The 26,743-nt window shown below is 40.2% G+C and overlaps 1 protein-coding gene across 5 annotated transcripts; it reads left to right on the top strand.

Moving 5' to 3' along the window:
* Nucleotides 1–7,706: 7,706 nt before the first annotated feature.
* LOC104807109 (sirohydrochlorin ferrochelatase, chloroplastic-like) lies at nt 7,707–22,013 on the top strand. Of its 5 annotated transcripts, none has more exons than XM_010532222.1 (8): nt 7,707–7,815; nt 7,977–8,075; nt 8,258–8,340; nt 8,424–8,662; nt 8,757–8,818; nt 9,627–9,737; nt 21,317–21,409; nt 21,755–22,013. In XM_010532222.1, the coding sequence occupies exons 3-8, from the start codon at nt 8,273–8,275 to the stop codon at nt 21,863–21,865; spliced, it is 684 nt and encodes a 227-aa protein (XP_010530524.1). In that variant the 5' UTR covers nt 7,707–7,815; nt 7,977–8,075; nt 8,258–8,272; the 3' UTR covers nt 21,866–22,013. The 5 variants fall into 5 exon arrangements, with proteins under 5 accessions (XP_010530524.1, XP_010530523.1, XP_010530525.1 ...); XM_010532223.2 differs by having other exon boundaries at nt 7,742–7,815; nt 8,001–8,075; XM_010532221.1 differs by lacking the exon at nt 7,977–8,075 and having other exon boundaries at nt 7,711–7,815.
* The last annotated feature ends 4,730 nt before the right edge of the window (nt 22,014–26,743 follow it).

The following is a 26,743-nucleotide window of genomic DNA, read 5'->3' as shown; positions in this document are numbered from 1 at the left end:
GCGGCTGACCTCCGTTCCGGACTTCTGGTCCGTCCGTTCCAGACCCTTCCGTCTCGGTTTTTCCGTCGTTTTCTCGCACGTTTCGTCCTTCCCTGCGTGTGTGACCCTGTAGGCTCATTTGATATAGCAGTATAACCCGAAATCTCTATTTCGGATATACAAGTCATAGGCGGTCTCTAGCAAGACACTATGACTACCTATCTCGAATAGAGTTTGTTCGTGATCTTTACGAACGCCAGAGATGATTCCGGTTGATGATCCTTTTGTATCGTGATATCATATGTCGAACATAAGGCATGGACAAGCCACCTTATCTGATTCGACTGCTTTCTCGTTCACTGAGTTCGACTGTCTGAAATAGACGACGTTCGTCTATAGTGCGGCCACACATTTCTACAGTCTCGCTCACACGAGGGGCCCACGATATCTCTCTCTTTTACGAGAGGTACAACTCCCGTCTTGACTATCTACAATCTAGTACATGATTCGTTTCGTACCTGATACACGCCTTTATAGTTCTCCTGTTACGCAGAACGTTTGACGTATTCAAAGCACGCAACTCCTTATGTTGGATTCCGTAGATATCTCAGGTCTTAGGATCCAATCATGGAACCGCCATATGAGATTCAAGTCATGACGCTAGTCCATGTGACAATCTCATGTGGGTCAATCCAGTATTTCGTTCTCCAACGAATACCTATGATTGTGATCGTATCCAATACTTATGATCATCTCTATGATCATCAATCACACATCATACTAGTCTTATTATGTCGTTATTCCCATAACAACACAAGACTAGGGAGTTTAGTATCATTCATAATGATACATGGATTTCATAACAGATCTAGTATGCAAGAACATGTAATGAACCAAATACTCTCATAAAACCATAGAAAGTATCAATACATCGAATGTATCTAAATAAAGCTCATGAACAGTACATCATAGAGCACTAAACCAACACACACACCATTAGGGATGGATTTATATGTGAAGTATCGGAAAGTTAGACTTGGATTTGGTCGAAAAACGGTTTTCGGATCAAATCAGAGTGTCGGGACGGTTTCAGCCTTCTGACTCGGACCGAGTCAGTATTTGACTCGGACCGAGTCAGTTCCATGCGAGTTGAAGCCCAGAAAATGTTTTGGGCTTGGCTGATGTTTTGACTCGAACCGAGTCAAAGTTTTGACTCGGACAGAGTCAATACTCAATGGGTCGAGTCAAGAGTTGACAATGGGTTTGGGCTGATTCGTTCTGACTCGACCGAGTCAATACTCGGAAAAAGTCTCTTTTCACAAGGATTAGGGTTTCTAACTTATAAAGAGGTGTTGGACGCCGTCTTAAGGGAAGAACTCTCTTTCAGAACCCTAAGACAGAGCAAAAACTCAGAAAAAATCGTTTCTTTAATAGTTCTAGCTCCCGGGATAAGATCCCACTTCATATACTTCACAGATCCTAGCAGATCGGTTCCAAAAGCGTTTGGAATCCTTTCCGTCGGTGTGGATACGTGTAGAGGGACTGTAACTTCAGTCCTAGGTGATTAAACAGGCCCCGGATCGACTCCTACTTCTGTTTCTTCAGGAAAGAGGTAAGTATTCGATTCCCACGGTGATATATACGATCTGTTCGGGTTTTGCAGGTTTGGTTGCGTGTGACGTTTGACTAGGTTTAGATCTTTCTTCCGCTGCATGAAACCTAGTAAACCAAACCCTAGATCGATATGATCGTATGCTAGGAACCCGTAGCGAAACCCAACATGAGGATCCTCCTCTGGTCTCGGATGAAGAAACCAACACAGAACGAAGGACCGCCTATGATGCATGGATCCATGGAGATTTTCTTTGCAGAAATTATGTGTTAAACGGATTGGACGACGCACTGTATAATATATACAGTCCAATCCAAAGGGCTAAGGAACTCTGGGAGTCCTTAGACAAGAAGTATAAAACGGAGGATGCTGGCACAAAGAAGTTTGTCGTCGGAAAATTCCTCGACTTCAAAATGGTTGATGCCAGATCGGTGATCAGCCAAGTGCAAGAAATACAACTCATTCTTCATGAAATCATTTCTGAGGGAATGAAGTTGAGTGAATCTTTCCAAGTTGCCGCTATCATTGAGAGGTTGCCACCGATGTGGAAAGATTTCAAGAACTATCTCAAGCATAAACGCAAAGAGATGGGGCTTGAAGACTTGATCGTGAGACTTCGGATCGAGGAAGACAATCGTCGAGCTGAAGTCAAAAGCGACAAGAAGGCAATGGAAGCCAAGGTTAACCTTGCAGAACAGAATACGGGAAAGAAGAGGAAAAACTTCAACAACAAAAAGAAGACTTCCAAAGCCAAGAAATTCAAAGGAAACTGCTACAACTGCGGAAAGCCGAACCATCTTGCTAAAGATTGTCGGAATCCCAAGAAAGAGGCTCACCTAGTCACAAATCACACCGTTCCATTGGACTTTAACGAGATTTCCTTGACCGCAGTAGTTTTCGAAGCTAACATGGTGGATAATCCTAAAACATGGTGGCTTGACTCAGGTGCAACACGCCACATATGTGCCGACAAAGAGATGTTTTCATCTTACATTCCCATCAACGGGAGGAAGTTGTTCATGGCTAACAACGAGACATCTCCGATAGTTGGACTTGGAAGAGTGGTGCTGAAGATGACATCTGGGAAGGAGCTAACGCTCATTGATGTTCTGCATGTCCCAGACATCCGCAAGAACCTGGTGACCGGGTCTCTACTAGACAAGGCAGGATTTAGGCTAGTTATAGAATCTAGCAAAGTTGTATTGTCCAAGAATGGACTATTTGTAGGAAGAGGATACCTCGATAAGGGGCTCTACAAACTCAATGTAATGACTGTACTTCGTAATCTTGACAATAAAGACAAGAGTTCTTCCTATTTGACTGAGTGTTCTAATTTATGGCATGATAGATTAGGACATGTAAATTACAATACATTGAGAAAATTAGTGAATTTGGAACTCATTCCAAAGTTCAAAATAGACTCACAAAAGTGTGAAGTCTGCGTTGAAGCAAAGATGACAAAAACGCCTTTTCACTCGGTGGAAAGATCTACGAAACATCTTGAATTAATTCACACCGATGTATGTGATTTGAAATTTGTACAAACAAGAGGTGGTAAAAAGTATTTCATCACATTCATTGATGATTGTACAAGGTACTGTGTGATATATCTTTTAAGAAGTAAAGACGAAGCTCTAGATGCTTTTAAAAGATATAAGAACGAGGTTGAAAACCAACACAATACCAAAATCAAAATGATTCGAAGTGATAGAGGTGGAGAATATGTATCACCTTTCGAGGAGTTTTGTATCGAGTCTGGAATAATCCATCAAACTACGGCTCCATACTCTCCACAATCGAACGGAATTGCTGAACGTAAGAATCGTACTCTTAAAGAGATGATGAATGCAATGCTTATAAGTTCAGGACTACCTCAAAACTTGTGGGGGGAAGCTATACTTTCAGCAAATCATATTCTCAATAAGATTCCCCATAAAACAATGAGTATCACTCCATATGAGTTATGGAAAGGACGACAACCATCCTATAAATGCCTCAAAGTGTGGGGGTGTTTGGCTAAAGTAAAAATACCTAAGCCTAAACAAGTTAGGATTGGACCTAAAACTGTCGACTGTATCTTTATTGGATATGCACAAAACAGTAGTGTTTATCGCTTTTTGGTACATAAATCTGAAATTTCTGATCTAACTGAAGGAATGACGATTGAATCCAGAAATGCAGTATTCTTTGAAGATACTTTTCCGGCAAAGAGACGGGAAGAAATAAGTTCTAACAAAAGAACATACAAAACTGCAACTGAGACATCTGAGAAAGATGAACCAAGATGTAGTAAAAGGACAAAAGTGAAAAAGTCTTTTGGTCTTGATTTTCTATCATATATGGTAGAAAATGAACCGAGAACTTTGCAAGAGGCATTCTCAAGTCCAGAAGCTCTGTTTTGGAAAGAAGCTGTAAATAGCAAAATTGAGTCCATCATGCATAACCATACTTGGGAGCTAGTTGATCTTCCACCGGGATGTAAACCTCTAGGATGTAAATGGGTCTTAAAAAGAAAATATAAAGCAGATGGATCAATTGATAAATACAAGGCTAGACTAGTAGCCAAAGGGTACAAACATATCGAATGACATGATTTCTTCGATACTTATTCTCCAGTAACTCGAATTACATCTATAAGGATATTAATTGCTATAGCAGCGCTATATAATTTGGAAATACATCAAATGGATGTAAAAACGAAATTTTTAAATGGCAAGTTGGAAGAAAAAATTTACATGTAACAACCTGAAGGGTTTGTGGTTCCCGGAAAAGAAAGAAAAGTGTGCAAACTAGTTAAATCCCTTTACGGATTAAAACAAGCACCTAAACAGTGGCATGCTAAATTTGACACAACGATGTTGAAGAAATATTTTGACATGAAAGATATGGGTCAAGCTGATGTCATTCTAGGGATAAAGATTTTAAAGGACCAGAAGGAATTTTCTTATCACAATCTCACTATGTTGAGACTGTTCTTAAGAAATTCAATCAGTTTGACTGTATTCCAGCTAGAACACCTGTTGATATTAGTTGTCATCTAGGTAAAAATCGAGGAGATCCAATTTCTCAAGTGGAATATGCAAGGATCATTGGTAGTTTAATGTATCTAACTAGTTGTACTAGACCTGATATTGCATATGCAGTGAACTACTTGAGTAGATTTACAAGTAATCCAAATAAGGATCATTGGAAAGCTTTGATAAGGCTACTTAGATACTTGAAATATACCTTGAATCATGGTTTATGTTATTCTAGGTATCCAGCTGTGTTAGAAGGTTATAGCGATGCTAACTGGATATCAGATACCAATGACTCCAAAGCTACTAGTGGTTATGTGTTTACAATCGGTGGAGGAGCAGTCTCGTGGAAATCTTCCAGACAAACGTGTATAGCTCGGTCTACAATGGAGTGAGTTTATAGCCTTAGATAAGGCTGGAGAAGAAGCTGAATGACTTCGAAACTTTCTAGAAGATATTCCGGGTTGGAATAAACCTGTGTTTGCTGTTATGATACACTGTGATAGTACAACAACAATTGGAAGGGCACAAAATAGTATGTACAATGGTAAGTCTCGACATATTCGTCGTAGACATAATACCATTAGACAATTGATCTCAAATGCTGTGATAACCATAGATTATGTTAAGTCTAAGGAAAACTTAGCAGATCCACTAACGAAAGGCCTTAATCGAGATCAATTGTACAAGTTATCGAGAGGAATGGGATTAAAATCCACGAATTAAAGAATGACCATAGCGGTAACCCAACCTTGTTGACTGGAGATCCCACGATCTTGGTTCAATGGGAAAACCAAGTTATGGAAGTTCAGTTGAACACTTGGAAATTTATTTCCATCTCATTCCTAAAACGATAATCCAAGTGTAAGAAAAGTCTGCGTATCGTGGTGAGGTTGAATTCAATCTTGAATTCTTAATGATTCCTACACCTTTAATCAGGTAGAGTATGGCAGAGTACTTGTGGCATAAAGTTCGGTAGGTAAGATCACTTATATAAGTGAGAAGTTATGACCGCTTCTATAGGGAGAAACACTTATGAATCCAAGATATGGTCCATGGCCAAAACGGACAACAACATGAGAACAAAAACGAAAGTGAGAAATATTATTGTGTAAATGCTGGTTGTCTCGACAAACATTAGAAAACTGGGAGTTCAAGACATCATGTCCACCAACTGGTTAGTATGTCCGGCGGTACTTCACTAAGGAAGGTTCAAGGCAAAAAATCACCTATCCTGATGCAATAATAACTCTTTGGAACTATCTTAAAGATTAAAGGAAAAAAAAACTTAGGTTCATTCTAATTGTCATTCATGTGGGGGATTGTAGGAATATATATAGATAGATAGATATATATGTTGAATGAAAATTAAATAATTAGATAGTACCTTGATGGTCCCCACATGGCTCATTGGAAAGTGGAAAAAGGAAGGAAAATTCCCACATCGGTGATGAAGAGGGAAAAAGGAAGGAGCTCATGGTTATAAATAAAGCTCTTCCCATGCATTTCTTTTCAATAAATAATAAATATTTATTTGGATAAAACTGATAAAGTTTTGTCCTCTAGTTTCCCTTAAAGGGGAAAACGAGCTTAGGTGCTAACACCTTTGCGAGTTTACCTCTCGGGCAACTTGTTGAAGCGAAATGTTGCTTCTGACCGATGTGGGTTTATTCAAAATTTGAAACTCGCGTGAAATTTCACCGAATTGGTGTGAGTTTCTGCTGGTGCCCATTCGGACCAGACAGTTTTTCACCAAACTGGTGCGAATTTCCACTGGTGCCCATTCGGACCAGACAGTTTGCTAACTTTAAACCTTTTCAAGCCATCCTTAGAAAACTATAAATAGGGGACCTTAGTGAACGATTGAGGCATCCCATTTTCTGACATCTTCTTCTGTATCAGAAAAATTCCTTCTCTCTTTTCTTTTTCTAAGATAGTTCCGAACTTTTGTAGTTCGTCGGATTCTTCAAAAGTAAATGGTACTTTTGCAGAATCGTAGTCGTTGTATCTTGGAGACGAGTGCCAAAACCGTAACCACTTGATAACGGGGCATAATCGTCTTGCGGAGATTGAGTAGAACTCAAGTCTCGACTTCACTTGAAACACTTTTCAGTTTTTATTATTTTCTCTAACAATAACTGCGATGAAGATTTCTGTATCTTAGTTGGTACATGACTTGGGGTTGGTGACTATTGCCCTCGCGCATCAGCAACCGGAGCTGATGAGAACCAAGGCCCATTGCAAACAAGGTGGGAATGCCATCCTCTAGGACCAATTTGTATTTTGTATATCCTTGTCGAGAGATGTTCCATCAACCAACTTGTCTATGGGCCTTGAAACGTTGTGCGGCTGAAGTTGTTGCCTCTTTAGTTGTTTGAGCAACTGCAACAACTGCAACTCATCATACCCAGATTGAAAGAGGTTTTGCTGTACAGAAAAATTGTCCTGTTGCCTTTTCTGCTTCAGTCAAATGAATCTTGATTTTGTTTGGATATAGTTTTACTTGCACAAACCCGATGGATGTCTTCCCCATATCAGATTGAGCCTCGCCGATAACGTCATGACCTATGGGAACACCCCAAAAAATTTCGGTTTGTGTTATTGAAATTTAATTTTAACGAACCGTTTTAGATTTTCTGTTCCATTCTAAACCAAATTCTGAATTTATTTTTTTATGTAAAAATAATATTTAAATACCTAAATTTAAAAAAATATCTGAATATTAAATTTTTTATATAATTATCTGAGTTTTCTAAAAATTTTAAAAAATATCTAAAATTTTGAAAATTTTCTAAATAAATTTAAAATTATTTTGGCTATTTTTTTTTAACAAATATTTGAACTCCAGATTTTTTTTTAAAATTTAAATATTTATACAGAATTTTTCAAAATTTCAAGATTTATATAAAAATTTTATAGTTGATATATTTATTTAGAATTTTTATAAAAATATAGTTTTTTATATGCTTTTTGCTTCTTTTTTATAGACGTAATATTTAATTTCTGACGCGGACATAGCATTAAGCACCCGTAAACCACGTCACTCAGATTTTTTTTTTCAAAAAAAGTTGATTTTTTGTTTTACCATAAATTATAAAAGTAGTAAATGAAAAAAAAACGCTCAAAGATATCTTCGTCCCCGTCCCTCTCTCACCGCCGGATCTTCGTCATCTTCTTCTTCTTTGTCTCCGTCATCCACCAAACAAGGTCATCTCTCTGGCCCTTCTCTGCAATTATTGCAATCTGCATGAGTCTGTTGATTTCTCCATTAGAACTCTGTTGAATTTTCTTTAATTAGTTAGGAATCTGCTTGTACACCGGTAAATTCTGCTGGTCATGAAAAATTTTGCTAGGAATTGGTTTTGTAGATTTAATGGTGGAGATATGGACAGAATCTTATGGCTGTTTTGTGGCAAGCATCGCTCGTGCTGTAAGATGGTCCTCTTCCGCTCATTGTGTTAATTGAGGTCCGATTTTTTTTTTGGTATAAATTGAGGTCCGATTTGTCATCGTTCTAGTGGTGGAAACTGAATGTTGCTTGGGTTTTTTTATAGGGAAAGAAAATATAGACTTCTTTCTTCCTCTTCCTCTTTCCTGGAGTCTCTCTGAGTGATGTGATCAAAGCCAAGCTGTTCTGACCAATTTTCAGTTTGATCTGACTGAAATGGCGGACAAAATCACGGCTCTATCTCAATTCTTCATCAATAATCCTCAAGTTGTCCCTTACAAATGGTACTTCGCCGTTTTACCTCCTACTTCTGTTATTTCTTCTCTTGTTTTGCTCCTAATTCTCTTGCTCGCCTGAGCATTTTCAGGGCTAAGAATTACATTTCATCTTCTTCGGTTGAGATTACACGAACAAATCGGACACGGGCACTCCCAGGTTCCGTAAAATTTCAGAAGCTTCACACCAAAAACAGACAGAGAATGTGTTCATTATCTTGCTTTGCGACCTCTGAAAATGTTGGGTTCTTTAGAAATGGGATCGGTGATGGTGATGGGATTATAATTGTCGATCATGGTTCTCATCGCCATGAATCCAATCTTATGCTTGGTGAGATTTCTGGGTTCTTATTCGATTTCTTTTGTTCACTTCTTTTGCTTCTATGGGGGTTATATATCATTGTGTAGTGATTTCCGAGTTTCAGATGAGTTTGTGAAGATGTTCAAAGACCAAACTGGATACCCAATTGTGGAACCTGCTCATATGGTAATTCTTCTAATACTCTCTCACCTTTCTCTTTCTGAGGAAGGTATAGACAGCATGAACATTTTCAGTTAATTGTTTTGGGATGAACGAAATGTTTGTAAAACGAAAACAAATACCTGCAAGTAGAAACAATTTGGTGCTCTTAGATTGTTGTTGTATGTTCCAAGTTGTTTTATTAGCAAGTAATGTTTTGTTCATTTCACAAATCTTAACAAGTAATAGGGTCGCTGCTCTTGGCATGTGATGTTTTTTAAAATTGTTTTGTCCTCTTATTGATGTTTATGTAAATCCAAATGCCATATGACGTTATAGATACCTCTAGAAGGAAATTAGATGATCTGATTTGTAATGATGGGTTTTGCAGTTGAATTTAAATGTAAGTTATTGTGTGAGAAAACTGTTGCAATGAATACTTTTGGTTTCTTTAATTGCAAAACATTAAAAGTATTTAAAAACGTTGGCCTATGTCGTAGAAATAGATCCTATGTTGTCGTAGAAATAGATACCAGTCCTTGTATAAAATGCATCAGGACGTACATTTTTCCTGTTGTCACCCGGACGGGCAATAAGCAAAGTTTTTCCTTTCAGATCATTTGTTTGATATAATCCGCTGTCTCAGCCGCTATAGCGTGCATATTTTTGGGTATTACTCCAAGCATAACATTTTTAGTTTTCTGGCCATCTTTTGGATTACAAATTCATCTGAATCAATAACTTCTCTTCACCCTTTGAGCTTAAACTAGCTTGACACTGTTTATGTCACCGTTCATGGCTGTTATAGCGTATCTAAATAGGAAATTTTTGTCAGGAATTGGCAGAACCTTCTATAAAAGATGCATTCAGCATATGTGTTCAAAAAGGGGCGAAACGGGTAGTTGTTAGCCCGTTTTTTCTCTTTCCTGGAAGACATTGGCAACAGGTATAGTGATAAGGAATAAGATAATAAACTGCTTATATTTCTTAACAAACCCAGAACAATATAGAGTTTTTCTCCATTACAGAGATCAAAAACTCTACCCACCTCAATACTTCTCGCAATTTTCTGATACCCAAAACGGAAAAGGATAATCTATATATATAGCCATTCATTAACCCACTAATGAGCTGGCCTTAGCAACCTATACAAGCAGCCTAGTATATATATATATCCCATAACAACCTCAGGATTCATACATGTCAATTCCCTGCGGTTTCCCCAACTTCCTCTTCTACGCACCTTCCATTATTCCTGCTTCTTCCCCAGTCTTCCCCAGTCTCTCTCTCCTTAACAGCTTCTTCCCTTTCTGCCCCTCCTCTTCTTGGAGCCCTCATCACAAATGTTCTAAAAGGTTTATCAATATCCCCCCTGAAGACGGAGCTTGTTCTCAAGCTTAAAGAGAGGATACTGGCCCACAAACTCCTCCGCAAGCTCCCAAGTGGCGTCGTGTCGAGGGATGCCGCTCCATTCGATAAGGACCTCCAGCAAGCCCTGTTTCGAATAACGACTATACAACAAATTCAGAGGTTCCACTGCAAGTTCCAAATCAGCCGTCAACTGAGGTGGGAGAGGGGTCGGCTCTGCAGACGTTCCTATTGCTTCCTTCAACTGGGACACGTGAAATACAGGATGTATGCGAGCATCCGAAAGGCAACTGAAGACGGTAGGCCACTGCTCCAACTCGCCCAATAATCTCGAAGGGCCCATAATAACGAGCTGCCAGTTTCTGAAATGGGAACGCTGCCGGAAGAGCTGTAACTTCAGAAAAACCCAGTCACCCACCTGAAAAGTTACCTCCCGATGAGAAGAATTAGTCAGAGCCTTCATACGTTGCTGAGCTCTGAATAAATTCTGTTTCAACTCATCAAGCATTGCATCCCTGTCTCTCAATTCACGTTTCAGCTCAAAATTAGTCATCGAACCTTGTTCGAAACGTAACAGGGGAGGCGGGTCTCGCTCATAGACAGCATGGAACGGAGTGGTCTTGAGCGACGTATGAAAAGAGGAGTTATACCACAGTTCCGCCCATGTAAGGTACTTCGACCAACGCCTCGGGTGAGTGGAAGCATAGCAACGGAGATAAGTCTCCAAGCAACGATTTACGACCTCCGATTGACCGTCTGTTTGCGAGTGAAACGACGTGCTGAGTTTGAGCTTAGCCCTCGCCAAACGAAAAAGCTCCTTCCAAAAGTTGTTGAGAAAAAATCGATCTCGATTAGAAACAATGGACTTCGGAAACCCATGGAGACGGACCACTTCTTGGATAAATAACCGAGCTATATCCACTGCTGTAAAATGATGCCTCAAAGCAATAAAGTGGTCGTATTTAGACAGTCTGTCAATCACCACTAGGATCACATCAAACCCCGAGGATCTCGGTAATCCCTCAATAAAATCCATTGATAACTCTTCCCAAATGTTGTCCGGAACCGGCAACGGTTGCAATAAACCTACAGGAGCTAAAGTAGAGTATTTTTGCTGTTGACAGATTAAGCAACCAGCAACATTCAACTGAATCACAGACTTCATACCCTCCCAATAGAAAACCGACTCAATTCGTTTGAGGGTTTTCAACACTCCCGAGTGGCCCCCCATTGGTCCATCATGATATTCCTGTAGAATCAATGGAATAAATGATGATGAACGAGGAAGAACATACCGATCCTTGTATAAGAGAATCCCCTGGCGGATGTGATAGCCTTGTGGAGCCTTGGTCTGGGATCGCAGCTTTTCCCTGATACTTGATAGAACCGGATCAGACTCTACTTCCCAGAGAATATCCTCGAGACTGAGTGAACTCGGTACAGTGAGAGCAAACAGGGTTGCTGCAGCCGACAATTCAGCAGGTTGCGCAATGCGGGACAGCCTATCCGCATCTTTGATCTCAATACCCGGTTTGTAGACAATATCAAAGTCATAGCCCAGTAGTTTATACAACCATTTTTTATACTCCAGATTAACCTTCCTTTGTTCCAGTAAGAATTTCAAAGCTCTTTGATCCGTGTGAACCACAAAACGCCTACCTAATAGGTAAAATGCCTCCAACGTTGTATGGCCAGCACGACGACCATCAACTCTCGCTCATAAATCGACTTAAGCTGTTCTCGAGCCGTTAATCCCCTGCTGTAATAAGCCACTGGGCGACGTTTCTGCATTAGCACCGCTCCTACTCCGAACCCCGATGCATCCGATTCAACCACAAAGGTATCATTAAAATCCGGAAGAATAAGCACTGGAATCGAGAGCATTGCGGATTTCAGATTCTCAAAAGCTTGCGTAGCTACCTCCGACCAAGCAAAATTATCTTTCTTGAGTAAATCCATCAATGGTCGAGCAATGACCCCATAGTTTCGCACAAACCTGCGGTAATACCCGGTGAGACCTAGAAATCTGCGAAGTTCCCTGATTGACGATGGTCTGGGCCATTGTCGCATCACCGCCGTTTTACTCGGGTTTGTCGAAACCCCCTCCCGAGAGATCACGTGGCCCAAATACTCAATGTGAGATCTCCCGAATTGACATTTCTTCAGGTTTGCGAAGAGCTGGTGCGTCTCCAATACCTCCAAAACTTGCTGTAAGTGAGAAACATGATCTGTCACAGATTTGCTATGAAAAAGTTTGGACCCTCAAAGAGTAAAACGGAAAAACTAACCAGTTCTATTCACTTGAGAAAAAGTCAAGTACAACTCACTTTTTGTTAGAGCTACTCAACACCCAGATGAAACTCCCCCTGAGTTTCAACCCACTCTCACAATGAATTCTTCCGATTAAAAACCTTACCAAACATAAACGCTAACCAAAGGAACGAAGATTTTCCCATTAGGTCTCCCCCTCAGATCCACGCCTAAACACTCACCAGAGAAAAGAGATTTATCCAATCGGTCTCTCTGTCAAACCCACACTCACTCAAAAGTGAGTGCTCACTCACTAACACAAAAACTCTTTTAGTAAAATATGCTTTGCTCTCCGTGAGAACTGGTATGCACTTGCTCTCTCCTTTATATAGGGTCCTCTAGTTCGCCTTAGATCTCCACGAATTGATTTGATAGACTCCTCCTTGATTCTCTTTGATTTCATCTTTATCTCCAAAATCTCATCTTTATCTCTTGTTTGACTCTATCTCTTCAGCCTTTGACCTTATCTCCAAGATCTTATTTTTATCTCAAATCTCCTTAAATCTTCTTGACTTTGATTCTATCTTCATCTCTTCAAGTCAAATCCAAAATTCTGGCTATATCTCTTCAGATTGCTTTTCCTAAAATCTCTCCAAGTGGTTGTCATTGAGTCCATCTCAATCTGTCTTTGACTTTTACTCCAACTCTCCAGATTTACCTCAAAATATTTCGAGTTGTATCTCGGCGGATTTCTCTCCTGAACCTGCATTATCCACTTAACAACCAAAACAACACATGTGCAAATAATTGCACTAACAATCTCCCCCTTTTTGGTTATTTCAGATCATGCACACACACATAAAAATGTTCTCAATTCAACACAACTTCGCATCAGGATTCGCATCATGATTCAGACATATTTGACTTTGATTCACTTAACAACACATTTCTCCACATTCACTCAGACAAGTTTGACTTAAATTTGAAGTAACTCTGACCACTTTGACCTTGTCTTTTTCTTTTGTTCCTGTACGTTCTCAGTTCCATCGATGGAATCATTATCATCTCATTATCTTCATCTTCTGAATCATCATCTGATCTCTTCAGATTGCTTTTCCTAAAATCTCTCCAAGTGGTTGTCATTGAGTCCATCTCAATCTGTCTTTGACTTTTACTCCAACTCTCCAGATTTACCTCAAAATATTTCGAGTTGTATCTCGGCGGATTTCTCTCATGAATCTGTATTATCCACTTAACAATCAAAACAACACATGTGCAAATAATTGCACTAACAATCTCCCCCTTTTTGGTTATTTCAGATCATGCACACATACATAAAAATGTTCTCAATTCAACACAACTTCGCATCAGGATTCGCATCATGATTCAGACATATTTGACTTTGATTCACTTAACAACACATTTCTCCACATTCACTCAGACAAGTTTGACTTAAATTTGAAGTAACTCTGACCATTTTGACCTTGTCTTTTTCTTTTGTTCCTGTACGTTCTCAGTTCCATTGATGGAATCATTATCGTCTCATTATCTTCATCTTCTGAATCATCATCTGCACATTCTCCCCCTGTGTGCATGTATGAAATAATCCAAAATCTTGAGTGAGAAGAGATTTAAGACACTTACCTGGCTTGCAAAATTTTGAATCTTCCTCTTGGATCTAGGAGTGCACACATTTGTCTCACCATTCTTCTGTTCAACACTTAACAACAACACTCGCAGTAGGATAATATGAGCGACACATCCTTTCTTATCACAAAATTGATTGCAAGTCTCTGATTTTTCAGCTCCACATTGTCCAATAACTTAGTCATTACTTCACTACTCAACTCAAATCTGGTTTATATTTTTTTTTTTTTGAAAATCAAATGAAAACACATGCGAGATTAATTAGGATCTTTCAAGTTTTAAATCTAATAACATCATTCAGCAGATCATTAGAGCATAATGCTTGATCAGTTAAGTAATACCTCACTTTCCACCGAACACTTCACTGACTTTTCTCCCCCTGAACTTCTAGGACATTGAAACCGAGCATGCAAGTTTCACCATTTAAGTCCAGTCTATCTCACTGAGATATACTCTTGTAATGTTTCAAATTACAGCGGAGTATGATGCATGAATATCATCTGCCCTTAGACCATCGTATAGACTGCATGTGGTTCAACTTAGACCCGAGTGATTCAATTTTCCAATCTACTCATATCAACTTTTCATCCTTTCCTTTTTCTTTCTTTTTCTTTTTCCTTTTTCATCACTTTTTTTTTCTTCTTTTCCTTCCTTTTTTTTTTGGATCATTCAGGAGTACTAAGTCAATAGAGGAGTATCAGAGGATGTCCATGTCATTTTTTTTTAAGTATACTTGGCATACCTGTCAAGTATCACTGACTCTCCTTCACAATCATTGAACCAAATCACTTTCGAATAGACACCATTAGAGATAAAATCAGATTTCTCCTAAACCAAAAGATTTTTTTTTAAACACACAAACCCATTCATATCAAGTGGTTTCGTAAAGATATCAGCTAATTGGCGTTCAATGAGTGCATATTCAATCAAAAGACCGCTCTAATTTTCTCTTTGAGAAAGTGGTACCGAATTCATACCTTCTACTTGAGTGTACCCTTGAGCCACTAACCTTGGTTTGTTGCGATTGACTCTTCCATCTTCATGCATTATCTTGAGGTAGTACTCATCATTCAAACCCTCGTGCATCTTAATAGATTCATCCTGCGAAATAAAGCACACAAACCTAGCCATATCTTGATAATTTAATCGAGGTTTGTCCCTTACCTGTCGTGGGTCATTCACACTTCCACGCACATCATTAGCTAGGTAGTTTCGACAAACAGGGGGCTCAGGATCACTTTTCATATCCTCTTCTAGCACTTCAGAATTCTGAGATGAAGTGAGATGTACTTGGTCAAGATCTGAGTGATCACTGACTGGTTCTCGAAGTATATCAGATATCTCGTAAGCTTTCCCTCTACTTTGATGCCATAACTCTGTCCTCGATTGATCATCCCAAGTATAACAGTTACTCGGTCTTCGCTTTCCTGTCAATACACACTCATTCAATGAGTTAGTGACTAAACATACATCTTTAATGAAGTGTACCTGAAGTCCAGAGTCACAAAGTTGACTTATGCTAATGAGATTCGTCTTGAGTCCTTCAACCACATTCACATTAGTGAGGGTAGACAGTCCAGATGAGTCCAACATTCCTTTTCCAATGATCTTTCCTTTTTGTCCATCGCCAAATGTAACATTGTCACCCGTGTTACTTCCTTCAAAAGTAGAGAGTCGACTCATGTCACCAGTCATGTGTTGCGAGCATCCACTGTCGAAGTACCACTGACTTTCTCTTGAATTCAGCTCTGAAGTACATGCAACATTGCACCTGTTGTTATCTTTCCTCCTCCAGACTTGTCTCCATCTTGGTGCGAGTGGTACCTGATTTCTCCTCCAGTAGCAGTTCACTCTGATATGTCCTCTTTTGCCACAATGAAAGCAACTCCTGTGCTCACGATAATGTTGAGGTCTTTGTCTAGGATGCAGATCAACCTTAATTTTCGGAGTATTCCTTACTCGTGAAATAACTTCATCTCCAAGTTTTCCTCCTGAAACAAAGTTTCCTACTTTGTTAGCACTTCATCCAGTATATCCGAGCCCAGCATGTCCAGAATCAGTTCTCCAATCCTCAGAAGATGCTCAAGTTTTTCTGTACCATTTCCGAGCATTCTTACCAATTCTCAGTAGATGATCAAGCTTTCCTGTACCACTTCCGAGCATCCTTACTTTTTTCATAGTCTCATCCAATTGACTTTGTAGTAAGGTGATCTTTTCTTCTTTTTCTTTCAGCTGCTTCTTTAGATCAATGGTCGTTGACTCCTTCTCCTTTTGTTCTTGATCAACTGTTTCTTCAGGTCAGTGATTGTTGACTCACTCTGTTTCTGTTCCTTGATCAGCTTCATGTTGATATCGTAAAACTTTGTCATCTCTTTGTACAGATCTTCTTCACTAACATCCTCTTCTTGTTCCTCATGTTCTTTTGTGTCACCAAAGAGTGCAACGAAATTTGAGTGTTCTTCTTCTTCATCTTCATCATATTCAGTTTCCAACTCTTCGTAAGTGAGTGAAGATTTTCCTTTTGACTTCCCACCAGCAAACTCGTTCTTCATATTACCATACCCTTTGCATTCATAACATTGAAGATCCTTTAGATTCCTCAACATTGCTTCTCTCTTAGCAATGTTAGGACACTCAGCTTTCCAATGACCAGCTCCCTTGCATTCGAGACACTTTTCAGTGTTTCTCAACTCAGATTTTCCAGTAGTCACTGGCTTTTTCTTGAAAAATCTGTTGAGCTTTTTGACAATCTTCATCATGTCCTCGTCCAGTGATACTTGACCTTGAGTGTCAGATATCTCTGGGACATGGAAAGCCATATTTTTGTGCGACGTTGTTGCTCTCTTTGGCTTTTCATACAACTCTAATTCTAATTCATGAGCAGCAAATGCACCAACTGTTTCTTTGAAACTAACAGTGTCTACATTATTTACCATGGTGAATGCAGATTTATGAGACATAAACTTTTTAGGTAAACTTACAAGAAGTTTGGCCACCAATTGTTTGTCTCGGTAGGTCTTTCCAAGAACCTCAGCCTCTGCTAATGCATTCAGCCTCCCGCAAAATTCCTTGACACTTTCGTTTTCACCCATCTGAAGCATGTTGAATTGATGTTTGATCAGATATCTCCTTGTGCGTTTAACACTTGAGGTACCTTCATGAATTAGTTCAAGTGCATCCCAGGCTTCTTTTGCTGACTTACACCCTTGGATCTGCTTGAATTCGTCCTTATCAATGGTATTGAAGATGATGGTTATCGCCTTTGAATTTAATGCCGATGCTCTCTTCTCTTTGGTTGTCCATTTAGATCTAGGCTTCAAAATTTCCTTCCCATCAACCACGTGAGTTGGAGCACTCCATCCTTCTTCCACCGAACTCCAAGCATCTTCATCAATCCCTTTGATGAGATTCATTGCTTTTACTTTCCAAAAGCTATAATTCTCCGAATCAAGAATTGTGTACGTCCTAAGAGCGTGAAACCCTTTGATCGAGTCCATGTTTTGTCTTCCACACTTACACCGATATGAGAGGACACGTTTCTACGATCGGTGACCAGCTCTGATACCAATTGAAAAAGTTTGGACCCTCAAAGAGTAAAACGGAAAAACTAACCAGTTCTATTCACTTGAGAAAAAGTCAAGTACAACTCACTTTTTGTTAGAGCTACTCAACACCCAGATGAAACTCCCCCTGAGTTTCAACCCACTCTCACAATGAATTCTACCGATTAAAAACCTTACCAAACATAAACGCTCACCAAAGGAACAAAGATTTTCCCATTAGGTCTTCCCCTCAGATCCACGCCTAAACACTCACCAGAGAAAAGAGATTTGTCCAATCGATCTCTCTGTCAAACCCACACTCACTCAAAAATGAGTGCTCACTCACTAACACAAAAACTCTTTTAGTAAAATATGCTTTGCTCTCCGTGAGAACTGATATGCACTTGCTCTCTGCTTTATATAGGCTCCTCTAATTCGCCTTAGATCTCCACGAATTGATTTGATAGACTCCTCCTTGATTCTCTTTGATTTCATCTTTATCTCCAAAATCTCATCTTTATCTCTTGTTTGACTCTATCTCTTCAGCATTTGACCTTATCTCCAAGATCTTATTTTTATCTCAAAACTCCTTAAATCTTCTTGACTTTGATTCTATCTTCATCTTTTCAAGTCAAATCCAAACTTCTGGCTATATCTCTTCAGATTGCTTTTCCTAAAATCTCTCCAAGTGGTTGTCATTGAGTCCATCTCAATCTGTCTTTGACTTTTACTCCAACTCTCCAGATTTACCTCAAAATATTTCGAGTTGTATCTCGGCGGATTTCTCTCCTGAACCTGCATTATCCACTTAACAACCAAAACAACACATGTGCAAATAATTGCACTAACATGCTATAAATCAAGATCTCTTCAAAGAAGACCAACACGAACTTGCACAAGAAGGGGCGGAAAACATCATTCATCATGGATTGGAACGTCGCAGGGGCGTTCGTAAGGCCGAATGGCATCACCAAAAATTCGTAGTGGTCGTCGTGAGTTCGAAACGCTGTTTTCGGAATGTCTTCGGGTCTCATCCAGATCTGGTGATACCCAGACCTCAAATCCAGTTTGGAAAATATCACAGCGTCGAACAATTCGTCGAGAAGTTGATCTATCGTTGGGATTGAAAATTTGTCGGGAACCGTAATCCTTTTAAGGACGCGATATTCAACACAGAACCTCCAGTTTCTTTATTTCTTCCTTGTGGGCATGGGGATAACGATACGGCCGAACAGAAATTGGACCCGCACCCGGTAGCAACTGAATCTGATGGTCTTTAGTGCGAGCCGGTGGTAACCCTGAGGGATAATAAAAAACAGAGACAAATTTGTCGAGAACAGAACGTAACTCCGGCGGAACTGAAATTGGGACCTCCGTCTCACTCGTCACAACCCCCATCTCGATCAAGTAGCTTTCCTCCCCATTGATCACGAATTTCGACAGAGATTTGAAAGTTACCAACGACAAATGCAGATTTGGGTTGCCACTGAGAATAACCTGCTGCCCTTGGGTTCCGAAACGAAGTTCCAATTTGTCGAAATCCACCAAAATCTTATCCAAGGTTCTCTACCACTGAATCCCAAGTATCACATCGGCACTACCCAACTTCAATGGAAGGGAATCAGCCACCAATGTAAAATCCTAGATAGTGAGAGACACGCCCTTGCAAATTCCGTCACCCTGAACTGTCAGTCTCGTCCCCAGCGAAACCCCATAGCCATTGGTGGTCGTCGGACAAATGCCCAGTTTTCGAACCACCTCCCATGAAATGAAATTATGTGTGGCTCCACTATCCACCATAACAATCACAGGCAGCTCCGAAATTGATCCTTGAAGTTTCAATGTCTTCGGCGATGTCAGACCCACGACGGAGTTGAGAGATAACTCAGCAATTTCCGGCGCAGCTGGTGGCTCCTCCGGAATGGGGTCTGTGTGAGCATTGGCGGCCAAAAGTGACTCGCCGTCCTCTTGGACCACGATTACTTGAAGCTCCTTGAGTTTTCACTTGTGATCGAAAAAGTATTTTTCGTCACAACGGAAACACAGTCCGTGCTTCCGGCGATCCTCCATTTCTTTATCAGAGATCTTCTGAAAAGTGCCCTTAGGAGGAACAAAACTGGGCTCAGCATGGGCCCCAGGTAATGGGCCTGAAGCAGGCAAGCCCATCGACTTGTGGCGACGATCCCTGGATCCACGAGGATGACCCCCGACCCCACCTGTCGGAATTGTCACAGTCCAGAAAGCGCTCCCCACCGCTCCTGTCGACTGCTTTGAAGACCGGTGATTAGAGGATTTCGACAGCTCAGCCGCCATGTTGTAACTAGTCCGCTCCAAGCGAAACGCAGGCTCGATCGTAGCCTCAAGACCCTGAGGATTCAGAACCTCAATACCATTCCGGAGATCAGCCCGTAATCCATTCTTGAAGCCGCACTCTAACACAAACTCCGGGACGCCCACCAACTGGGCAAAGAGTTCTTCAAACTCGCGAAGATCTTCAAGCATTGAGGACTGTTGGTGAAGGGAAAACAATCGAGCACCGACAGACCCCATTAGACGGTGATCAAAAGGCGTGGCAGCCGGTGCTTGAAATCCGACCAATCCACAAACGGCCGATTTCCACACTACCAATCGTACCAGCGGAGAACCTCGCCGTCAATGCTCAAGGAGGCGAGATTGAGCCACTCCGTCGGTGCAACGTTACCCAACCGAAAATAACGTTCAGCTCTTGCAACCCAACCAGCCACGTTGGAACCCTCGAAGATTGGCATTTCGATTTTTCGGTAAGTCAGATCTGCACCCGCGATGAACTGAGCGCAGTTTGTTTCTCCCTATGGTGTGTCCGGTGGTAACGACTCAGCAGGGATTTCCGTCACCGTCGGTAACATATGTGTATCCAGGAATGGAGCCTTCCCTTCCCTATGAAGAGTCGACTGGGAAGAGGAAGAAATTTCACCTGAGATTGCCACCCCGACATCGATGGAACTGGAGCACGCTGCGACTCCATCATCAACATCATCTTTTCCATCATGGTAGGAACATCCTTCTGAATCGACGCAACACTGGACTGAACATCAGTGATGCGAGATTCAAAGTGACCCATCTTGACATTCATGGCCTCCTCTAGGCGTTCGACCTTATGATCTTTGTCCTTCGGCGGCATGACTGGATCGATGGTACTCTAATACCAAATGATAAGGAATTAGATAATGAACTGTTTATATTTCTTAATAAACCCAGAACAATACAGAGTTTTTCAAACTCCTCATTACAGAGATAAAAAACTCTACCCACCACAATACTTCTCGCAATTTTCTGATACCCAAAACGGAAAAAGATAATCTATATATATAGCCATTAATTAACCCACTAATGAGCTGGCCTTAGCAACCTATACAAGCAGCCTAGTATATATATATATATATATATATCCCATAACAACCTCAGGAATCACACACGTCAATTCCCGGCGGTTTCCCCAACTTCCTCTGCTACACACCTTCCATTATTCCTGCTTCTTCCCCAGTCTCTCTCCTTAACAGCTTCTTCCCTTTCTGTCCCTCCTCTTCTTGGAGCCCTCCTCACAAATACTCTAAAAGGTTTATCATATAATTTTGTATATCTGATTTTCAGGTATTTCTTCACACTAAATCGAAGTATTACCTAAGGATGTATACTTCAAAGAGGCTAAATAAAATGGTGATTCTTATTTGAGTTTTAGGATATTCCGTCTTTGACTGCTGATGTTGCAAAGGAGTTCCCTGGCATAGCATACCTCATAACTGCGCCTCTCGGGCTTCATAATCTCCTCGTGGTAAGATATTTTCGGTAGAAGATCTTAATGTGTTTGAGATTTTGCTAGTTTCCTTAATTCATATTTCATAGTCACTTTCCTTCATAATCTTCTCGTGGTAAGAAATATATGGTAGAAAATCTTCCGACATGTCCTTCAGAGAGAAAAAAATTCTAAATTTCTCGACATTAGCTCGATGTTCTTCAGATTTTGATGAATGCCAATTTTACTTGTATCATATTGTGGTTTCATTCACAGTAATTTCATTGATCCTTTGATCTTTCTTAAAAGCTTTTCTTGATCAAATTTTGTTTGGAAGTGAGAATATTTATTGTTTAATCTGAAAATTTGTGTTTTTTTTTGCAGGACGTTGTGAACGACAGAATCAAACATTGCTTGGGGCATGCACAGGGTGATGCAGATGAGTGTGAGGTTTGTGCAGGAACTGGGAAATGCAAGCTTTACAATGCTGCTTAGGTTCAGAATTCAGAGGCCCAAGGCAATATTTTGTATAAGATGCGTCATCATTCCGGATGTATGGATATTCCGGTTGGTGTATGTATAAACCGAATCGAATGAACCAAATCTACCCTAATGAATATAAAATCTAATTAACTGAATTCGACGAAAATAATTGAAAATCAAATAAATGTAAAATCTTTTAATAAAAAAACATTTTAATGAAAATCTGTGTACTAACTAAATCTCCAAAAAAAATTGAAGAAACTCGTCACCTGATTGTCCATTTTACATTTTACATGCCATTGCTCCAAGCCTCTCCCCAGGGGTGGGGCAAACTTTAGGATTGCACCTTTAGCGTCACATCTCTATCTCCGATACACCTGCAAAATATGAAGAATTATCAAATAACAATGTTATCCTTAAAAAAAATGGAAAAGTCCTTAATATCCTTAATGAAACACAGCGTATAAACAGATGCACGTGAGAAGTAAAACGCAAATGCACGTGAGAAGTAAAATTGAGAAAAAGGTGTCGAATTCTGCGAAAGTAAAAAGGAGAAACTAGGATTTTTACAATCAGATTTTCGAATCCAAAAAAGAGGGAGAAGCGGCGAGAGATAAAGAACACTTGAGAGTGCGAAAATTGCCATAAATATAGCGAAATAGAGAAATCCCAACTAGTGTCGAAAGGAAATGAAGAGGTTGAATCGGAGCATTGCACTTGAATCGACCGAAAAATCAGATCCGCAAACGAGAAGGATAGAGGTTTCCTCCTCTGATGTCGATGTGAATAGGAAAGTTGGTTTTGGCTTAAGTTTGAATTAGTGTATATGAATTGCGAAATTTTTTCTGAAGAATCTAGCTAGAGTGAAGTTGTTCTGTTTGCTTATTTATTTTTTACAAAGTTTTCATGTGCGTTATGCATGTTTAGATCTCGCGTTTCTTTGTTCCGATGGTTGAACTTTTCGTTATGTTAGTAGCAGTTTCAATATTCTGTGGTATGGTTATTTCAATAGGATTGCCTTGATTAATTCTATAGTTGGAGTCCTATTATATTTATTGTAAACAATAGCTGATATGTTTTGTTTTTGCATTTAAATTCTACTACTTTACTGTTTTTTTCATGAATGAAGAAGATAGTTTACTTGATGTTGACAAGATGCTATGTGTGTTGATTTACTGATGTCAACAATGGAAAAATGAAAAAGCTTGGTGGATATAGAATTTTTTATGCATAATTTGGGAGTTGTCAGTTATTAATTTTGTGTTTCTGCTAATTTCACGTGTTATGTGCTAATGTAGTAGCATGAGATATTTGGGTTGAGAATCCAAGTTTATGCTCAAACTGAATGAATTAGGCTAGCATTCGGTATTTTCAGATATATGTATTCTCAAGTATAGAGTTTTAGTGTGGGAGCATAATTTAATGAAAAAGGTTCAGATTATGTGATGATTGAGGGTTGAAATGAAATATTACGAAGTGTTTTGTGTGTATATAATTTAGTCTTATTTGCAAAGTTTTATGTCTGTGAAGAGTCATAGGTGCCACTAAAAATTACAGAAGTGTTTGGTGCAATGTCGTTTAAACGTAGTAGTATTTGAATTTGTATATATTAGTCGTTAATGCAACTAAATAGACTTGTTTTATTGCAGAGCGAGATGGAGACTCCAACGAAACCAGAATTTTACTATGATTTTGACGATATGAATAAAATATCGGTGAAAGTATCTTCCAAGTGTTTTCACATCGAAGCAGTAGATTTTCTAGAAAATCATTTCACCAAAGAAGAGAGGAAGCATTTCACGGAAAAATCTCAATTTAGGCATATATTCCATATGAAGAGGAAATAGTCTTTGAAGATGAGTCTAATGGTGGCGCTCATCAATCGTGCGGTGAAAACGAAGAGGGAAAGTGAGTTGTGGTTCGTCATTAATGGAGTCCCCATTAGATACTCCTTGTGGGAACATGCAATTCAATGTGGATTAAAGTGCAGTGAATTACCTAAGAATTGGGAAAGACTTGGAGGGATCAATTTCTACAAGAAACGCTTTGGTCAAGAAACGTTTGAACAAGTTTCGAAGTCATAAGTTTTGGATAAGTTTTCGAAATTCACGAAGGATGAAAAAGAGGATAGATTGAAGATGGCATATCTGGTGGTGCTAAGTTATGCGATAGGGCACCAACATTCGGAGTATGTTAATCCCTTTTTGCTAAAGATAGCTGATGACGTGGAGTGTTGTGAAGCATTTCCATGGGGAACGTTTAGCTTCAATAATGTCCTGTCTTTTGTGCATAACTTCCTGAATAAGCATAGGAAACCGTTTGTGATGTTTAGTATTCGTGTGTGAACTCGGTTTATGATATTTTGTATGTGTGGACTCGGTTTATCATGTGTGATTTGCGTGAACATGTGGTATTTTATTTGGCATTGATTTTTGCAGGTGACTCCTCTATCGTGACAAAAAAATAGTATTACTTCCTCTGAAATCAAACTTGTGATGGGATTTCCTGGGATCTCTAGAGCGAATCCTATTCCTAAGAGATCGATTCTAGGGTTTGTGCAGCAGATAAAATTTATAGAACCCTAGAACCATGCTGCTATTGAAACGTAGAAACGTTAGAACGCTTACCTCAATCGATCCGGGGCCTGTATCAATCGAAGAACACGTCTGATCACGAAAGGTAGGAAGAATACCTCGTCCTCTACACGTATCCACACCTCGGGATGGATTCCAACAGTTGGAACTTGTCTGTTAGGACCCGAGTCAGCTATTCAGTTTGATGCTTCGAGAAAACGAGACTTAGAAACTCTTGGATCTTTTGGATCTCACCAAAAGCTGTCAAAAATCTGCTCCAGACTGCTCTCTTCGTCTCATCCACGATTAGGGTTTTAATCTCCTTGCTGGAACGGACGGTCTGCTCACGTGGACCGTCCGTTCCAGGCAAGCCAGAACAGATGGTCTATTATCAACGCGGACCGTCCGTTCCAACACTTAGAACGGACGGTCTGCGACTCTTCGCGGACCGTCGGGTCTGGACCTGGCAGACCGTCCGTTCCGGAATTCTGGTCCGTCCGTTCCAGACCCTTCCTTCTTGGTTTTTCGGTCGTTTTTCTCGTGCGTTTCGTCCTTCCCTGCGTGTGTGACCCTGTAGGCTCATTCGATATAGCAGTATAACCCGAAATCTCTATTCCGGATATACAAGTCATAGACGGTCTCTAGCAAGACACTATGACTACCTATCTCGAATAGAGTTTGTTCGTGATCATACGAACTCCAATGATGATTCCGGCTGATGATCCTTTTGTATCGCGATATCATATGTCGAACATAAGGCATGGACAAGCCACCTTTCTCGTTCACTGAGTTCGACTGTCTGAAATAGACGACGTTCGTCTATAGTGCGACCACACATTTCTACAGTGTCGCTCACACGAGGGGCCCAACGATATCTCTCTCTTTTACGAGAGGTACAAATCTCCTCATGTTGGATTCCGTAGATATCTCAGGTCTTAGGATCCAATCATGGAACCGCCATATGAGATTCAAGTCATGACGCTAGTCCATGTGACAATCTCATGCGGGTCAATCCAGTATTCCGTTCTCCAACGAATACCTATGATTGTGATCGTATCCAATACCTATGATCATCTATATGATCATCAATCACACATCATACTAGTCTTATTATGTCATCATTCCCATAATGACACAAGACTAGGGAGTTTAGTATCATTCATAATGATACATGGATTTCATAACACATATAGTATGCAAGAACATGTAATGAATCAAATACTCTCATAAAACTGTAGAAAGTATCAATACATTAAATGTATCTAAATAAAACTCATAAGCAGTACATCATAGAGCACTAAACCAACAATCTCCCACTTGCTCTAATCATGAACTGTTAAACATCTAATGCCCATATCCCTAACATGACCCTCATGCTTCGACGAAGGGAGAGGCTTCGTCAACGGATCGGCAATGTTGTCATCTGTCGACACTCTGCAAATGTGTACGTCTCCTCTGTCTATGATCTCCCTGATAAGGTGAAATCGTCTGAGTATGTATTTGGATCGTTGATGGGATCTGGGTTCTTTCGCTTGTGCGATCGCTCCATTGTTGTCACAATACAGAGTTTGTTGGAGACTTGGGTGTCATTCCTAGTGCTGATCGCTCCATTGTTGTCACAATACAGAGCAATGGGGCTATCAGCACTAGGAATGACACCCAAGTCTCCAACAAACTTTCTGATCCAAACAGCTTCCTTTGTTGCGTCCGACGCTGCAATATACTCAGCTTCTGTAGTAGAATCTGCAACGGTTGCCTGCTTGGTACTCTTCCAGCTAACAGCACCTCCGTTAAGACAGAAAACATAGCCAGACTACGATCTGCAGTCATCCGGGTCTGACTGGAAAATTTTATAGAACCCTAGAACCATGCTGCTATTGAATCGTAGAAACGTTAGAACGCTTACATCAATCGATCCGGGGCCTGTATCAATCGAAGAACACGTCTGATCACGAAAGGCAGGAAGAATACCTCACCCTCTACACGTATCCACACCACGGGATGGATTCCAACGGTTGGAACTTGTCTGCTAGGACTCGAATCTCTATTCGATATGTGCACCGAGAAATCTCGAGACTTGGAACTCGTTTTTGGATCTCCAAAGACTCTCTCTTTTCTGCCAAAAGTCGGCTCTATTCGTCACTTCCGAGTTAGGGTTTTTAATCTCCTTCTTATAAGGTGATTTAACCCTAATTCGGTTTAATTTCGGAAAAACTGAAGCCCGGAACGGACGGTCCAGAAATACACGCGGACCGTCCGTTCCAGCACGTAGAACGGACGGTCTGGCATTAGTGGACCGTCCGTTCCAGACCTTCTG

Source organism: Tarenaya hassleriana, unplaced genomic scaffold (genome assembly GCF_000463585.1).
Source record: "Tarenaya hassleriana unplaced genomic scaffold, ASM46358v1 Cleome126, whole genome shotgun sequence".
Lineage (NCBI taxonomy): Eukaryota > Viridiplantae > Streptophyta > Magnoliopsida > Brassicales > Cleomaceae > Tarenaya > Tarenaya hassleriana.
The sequence above is the reverse complement of the archived record's forward strand: the minus strand, read 5'-3'. Positions and strand labels throughout refer to the sequence as shown.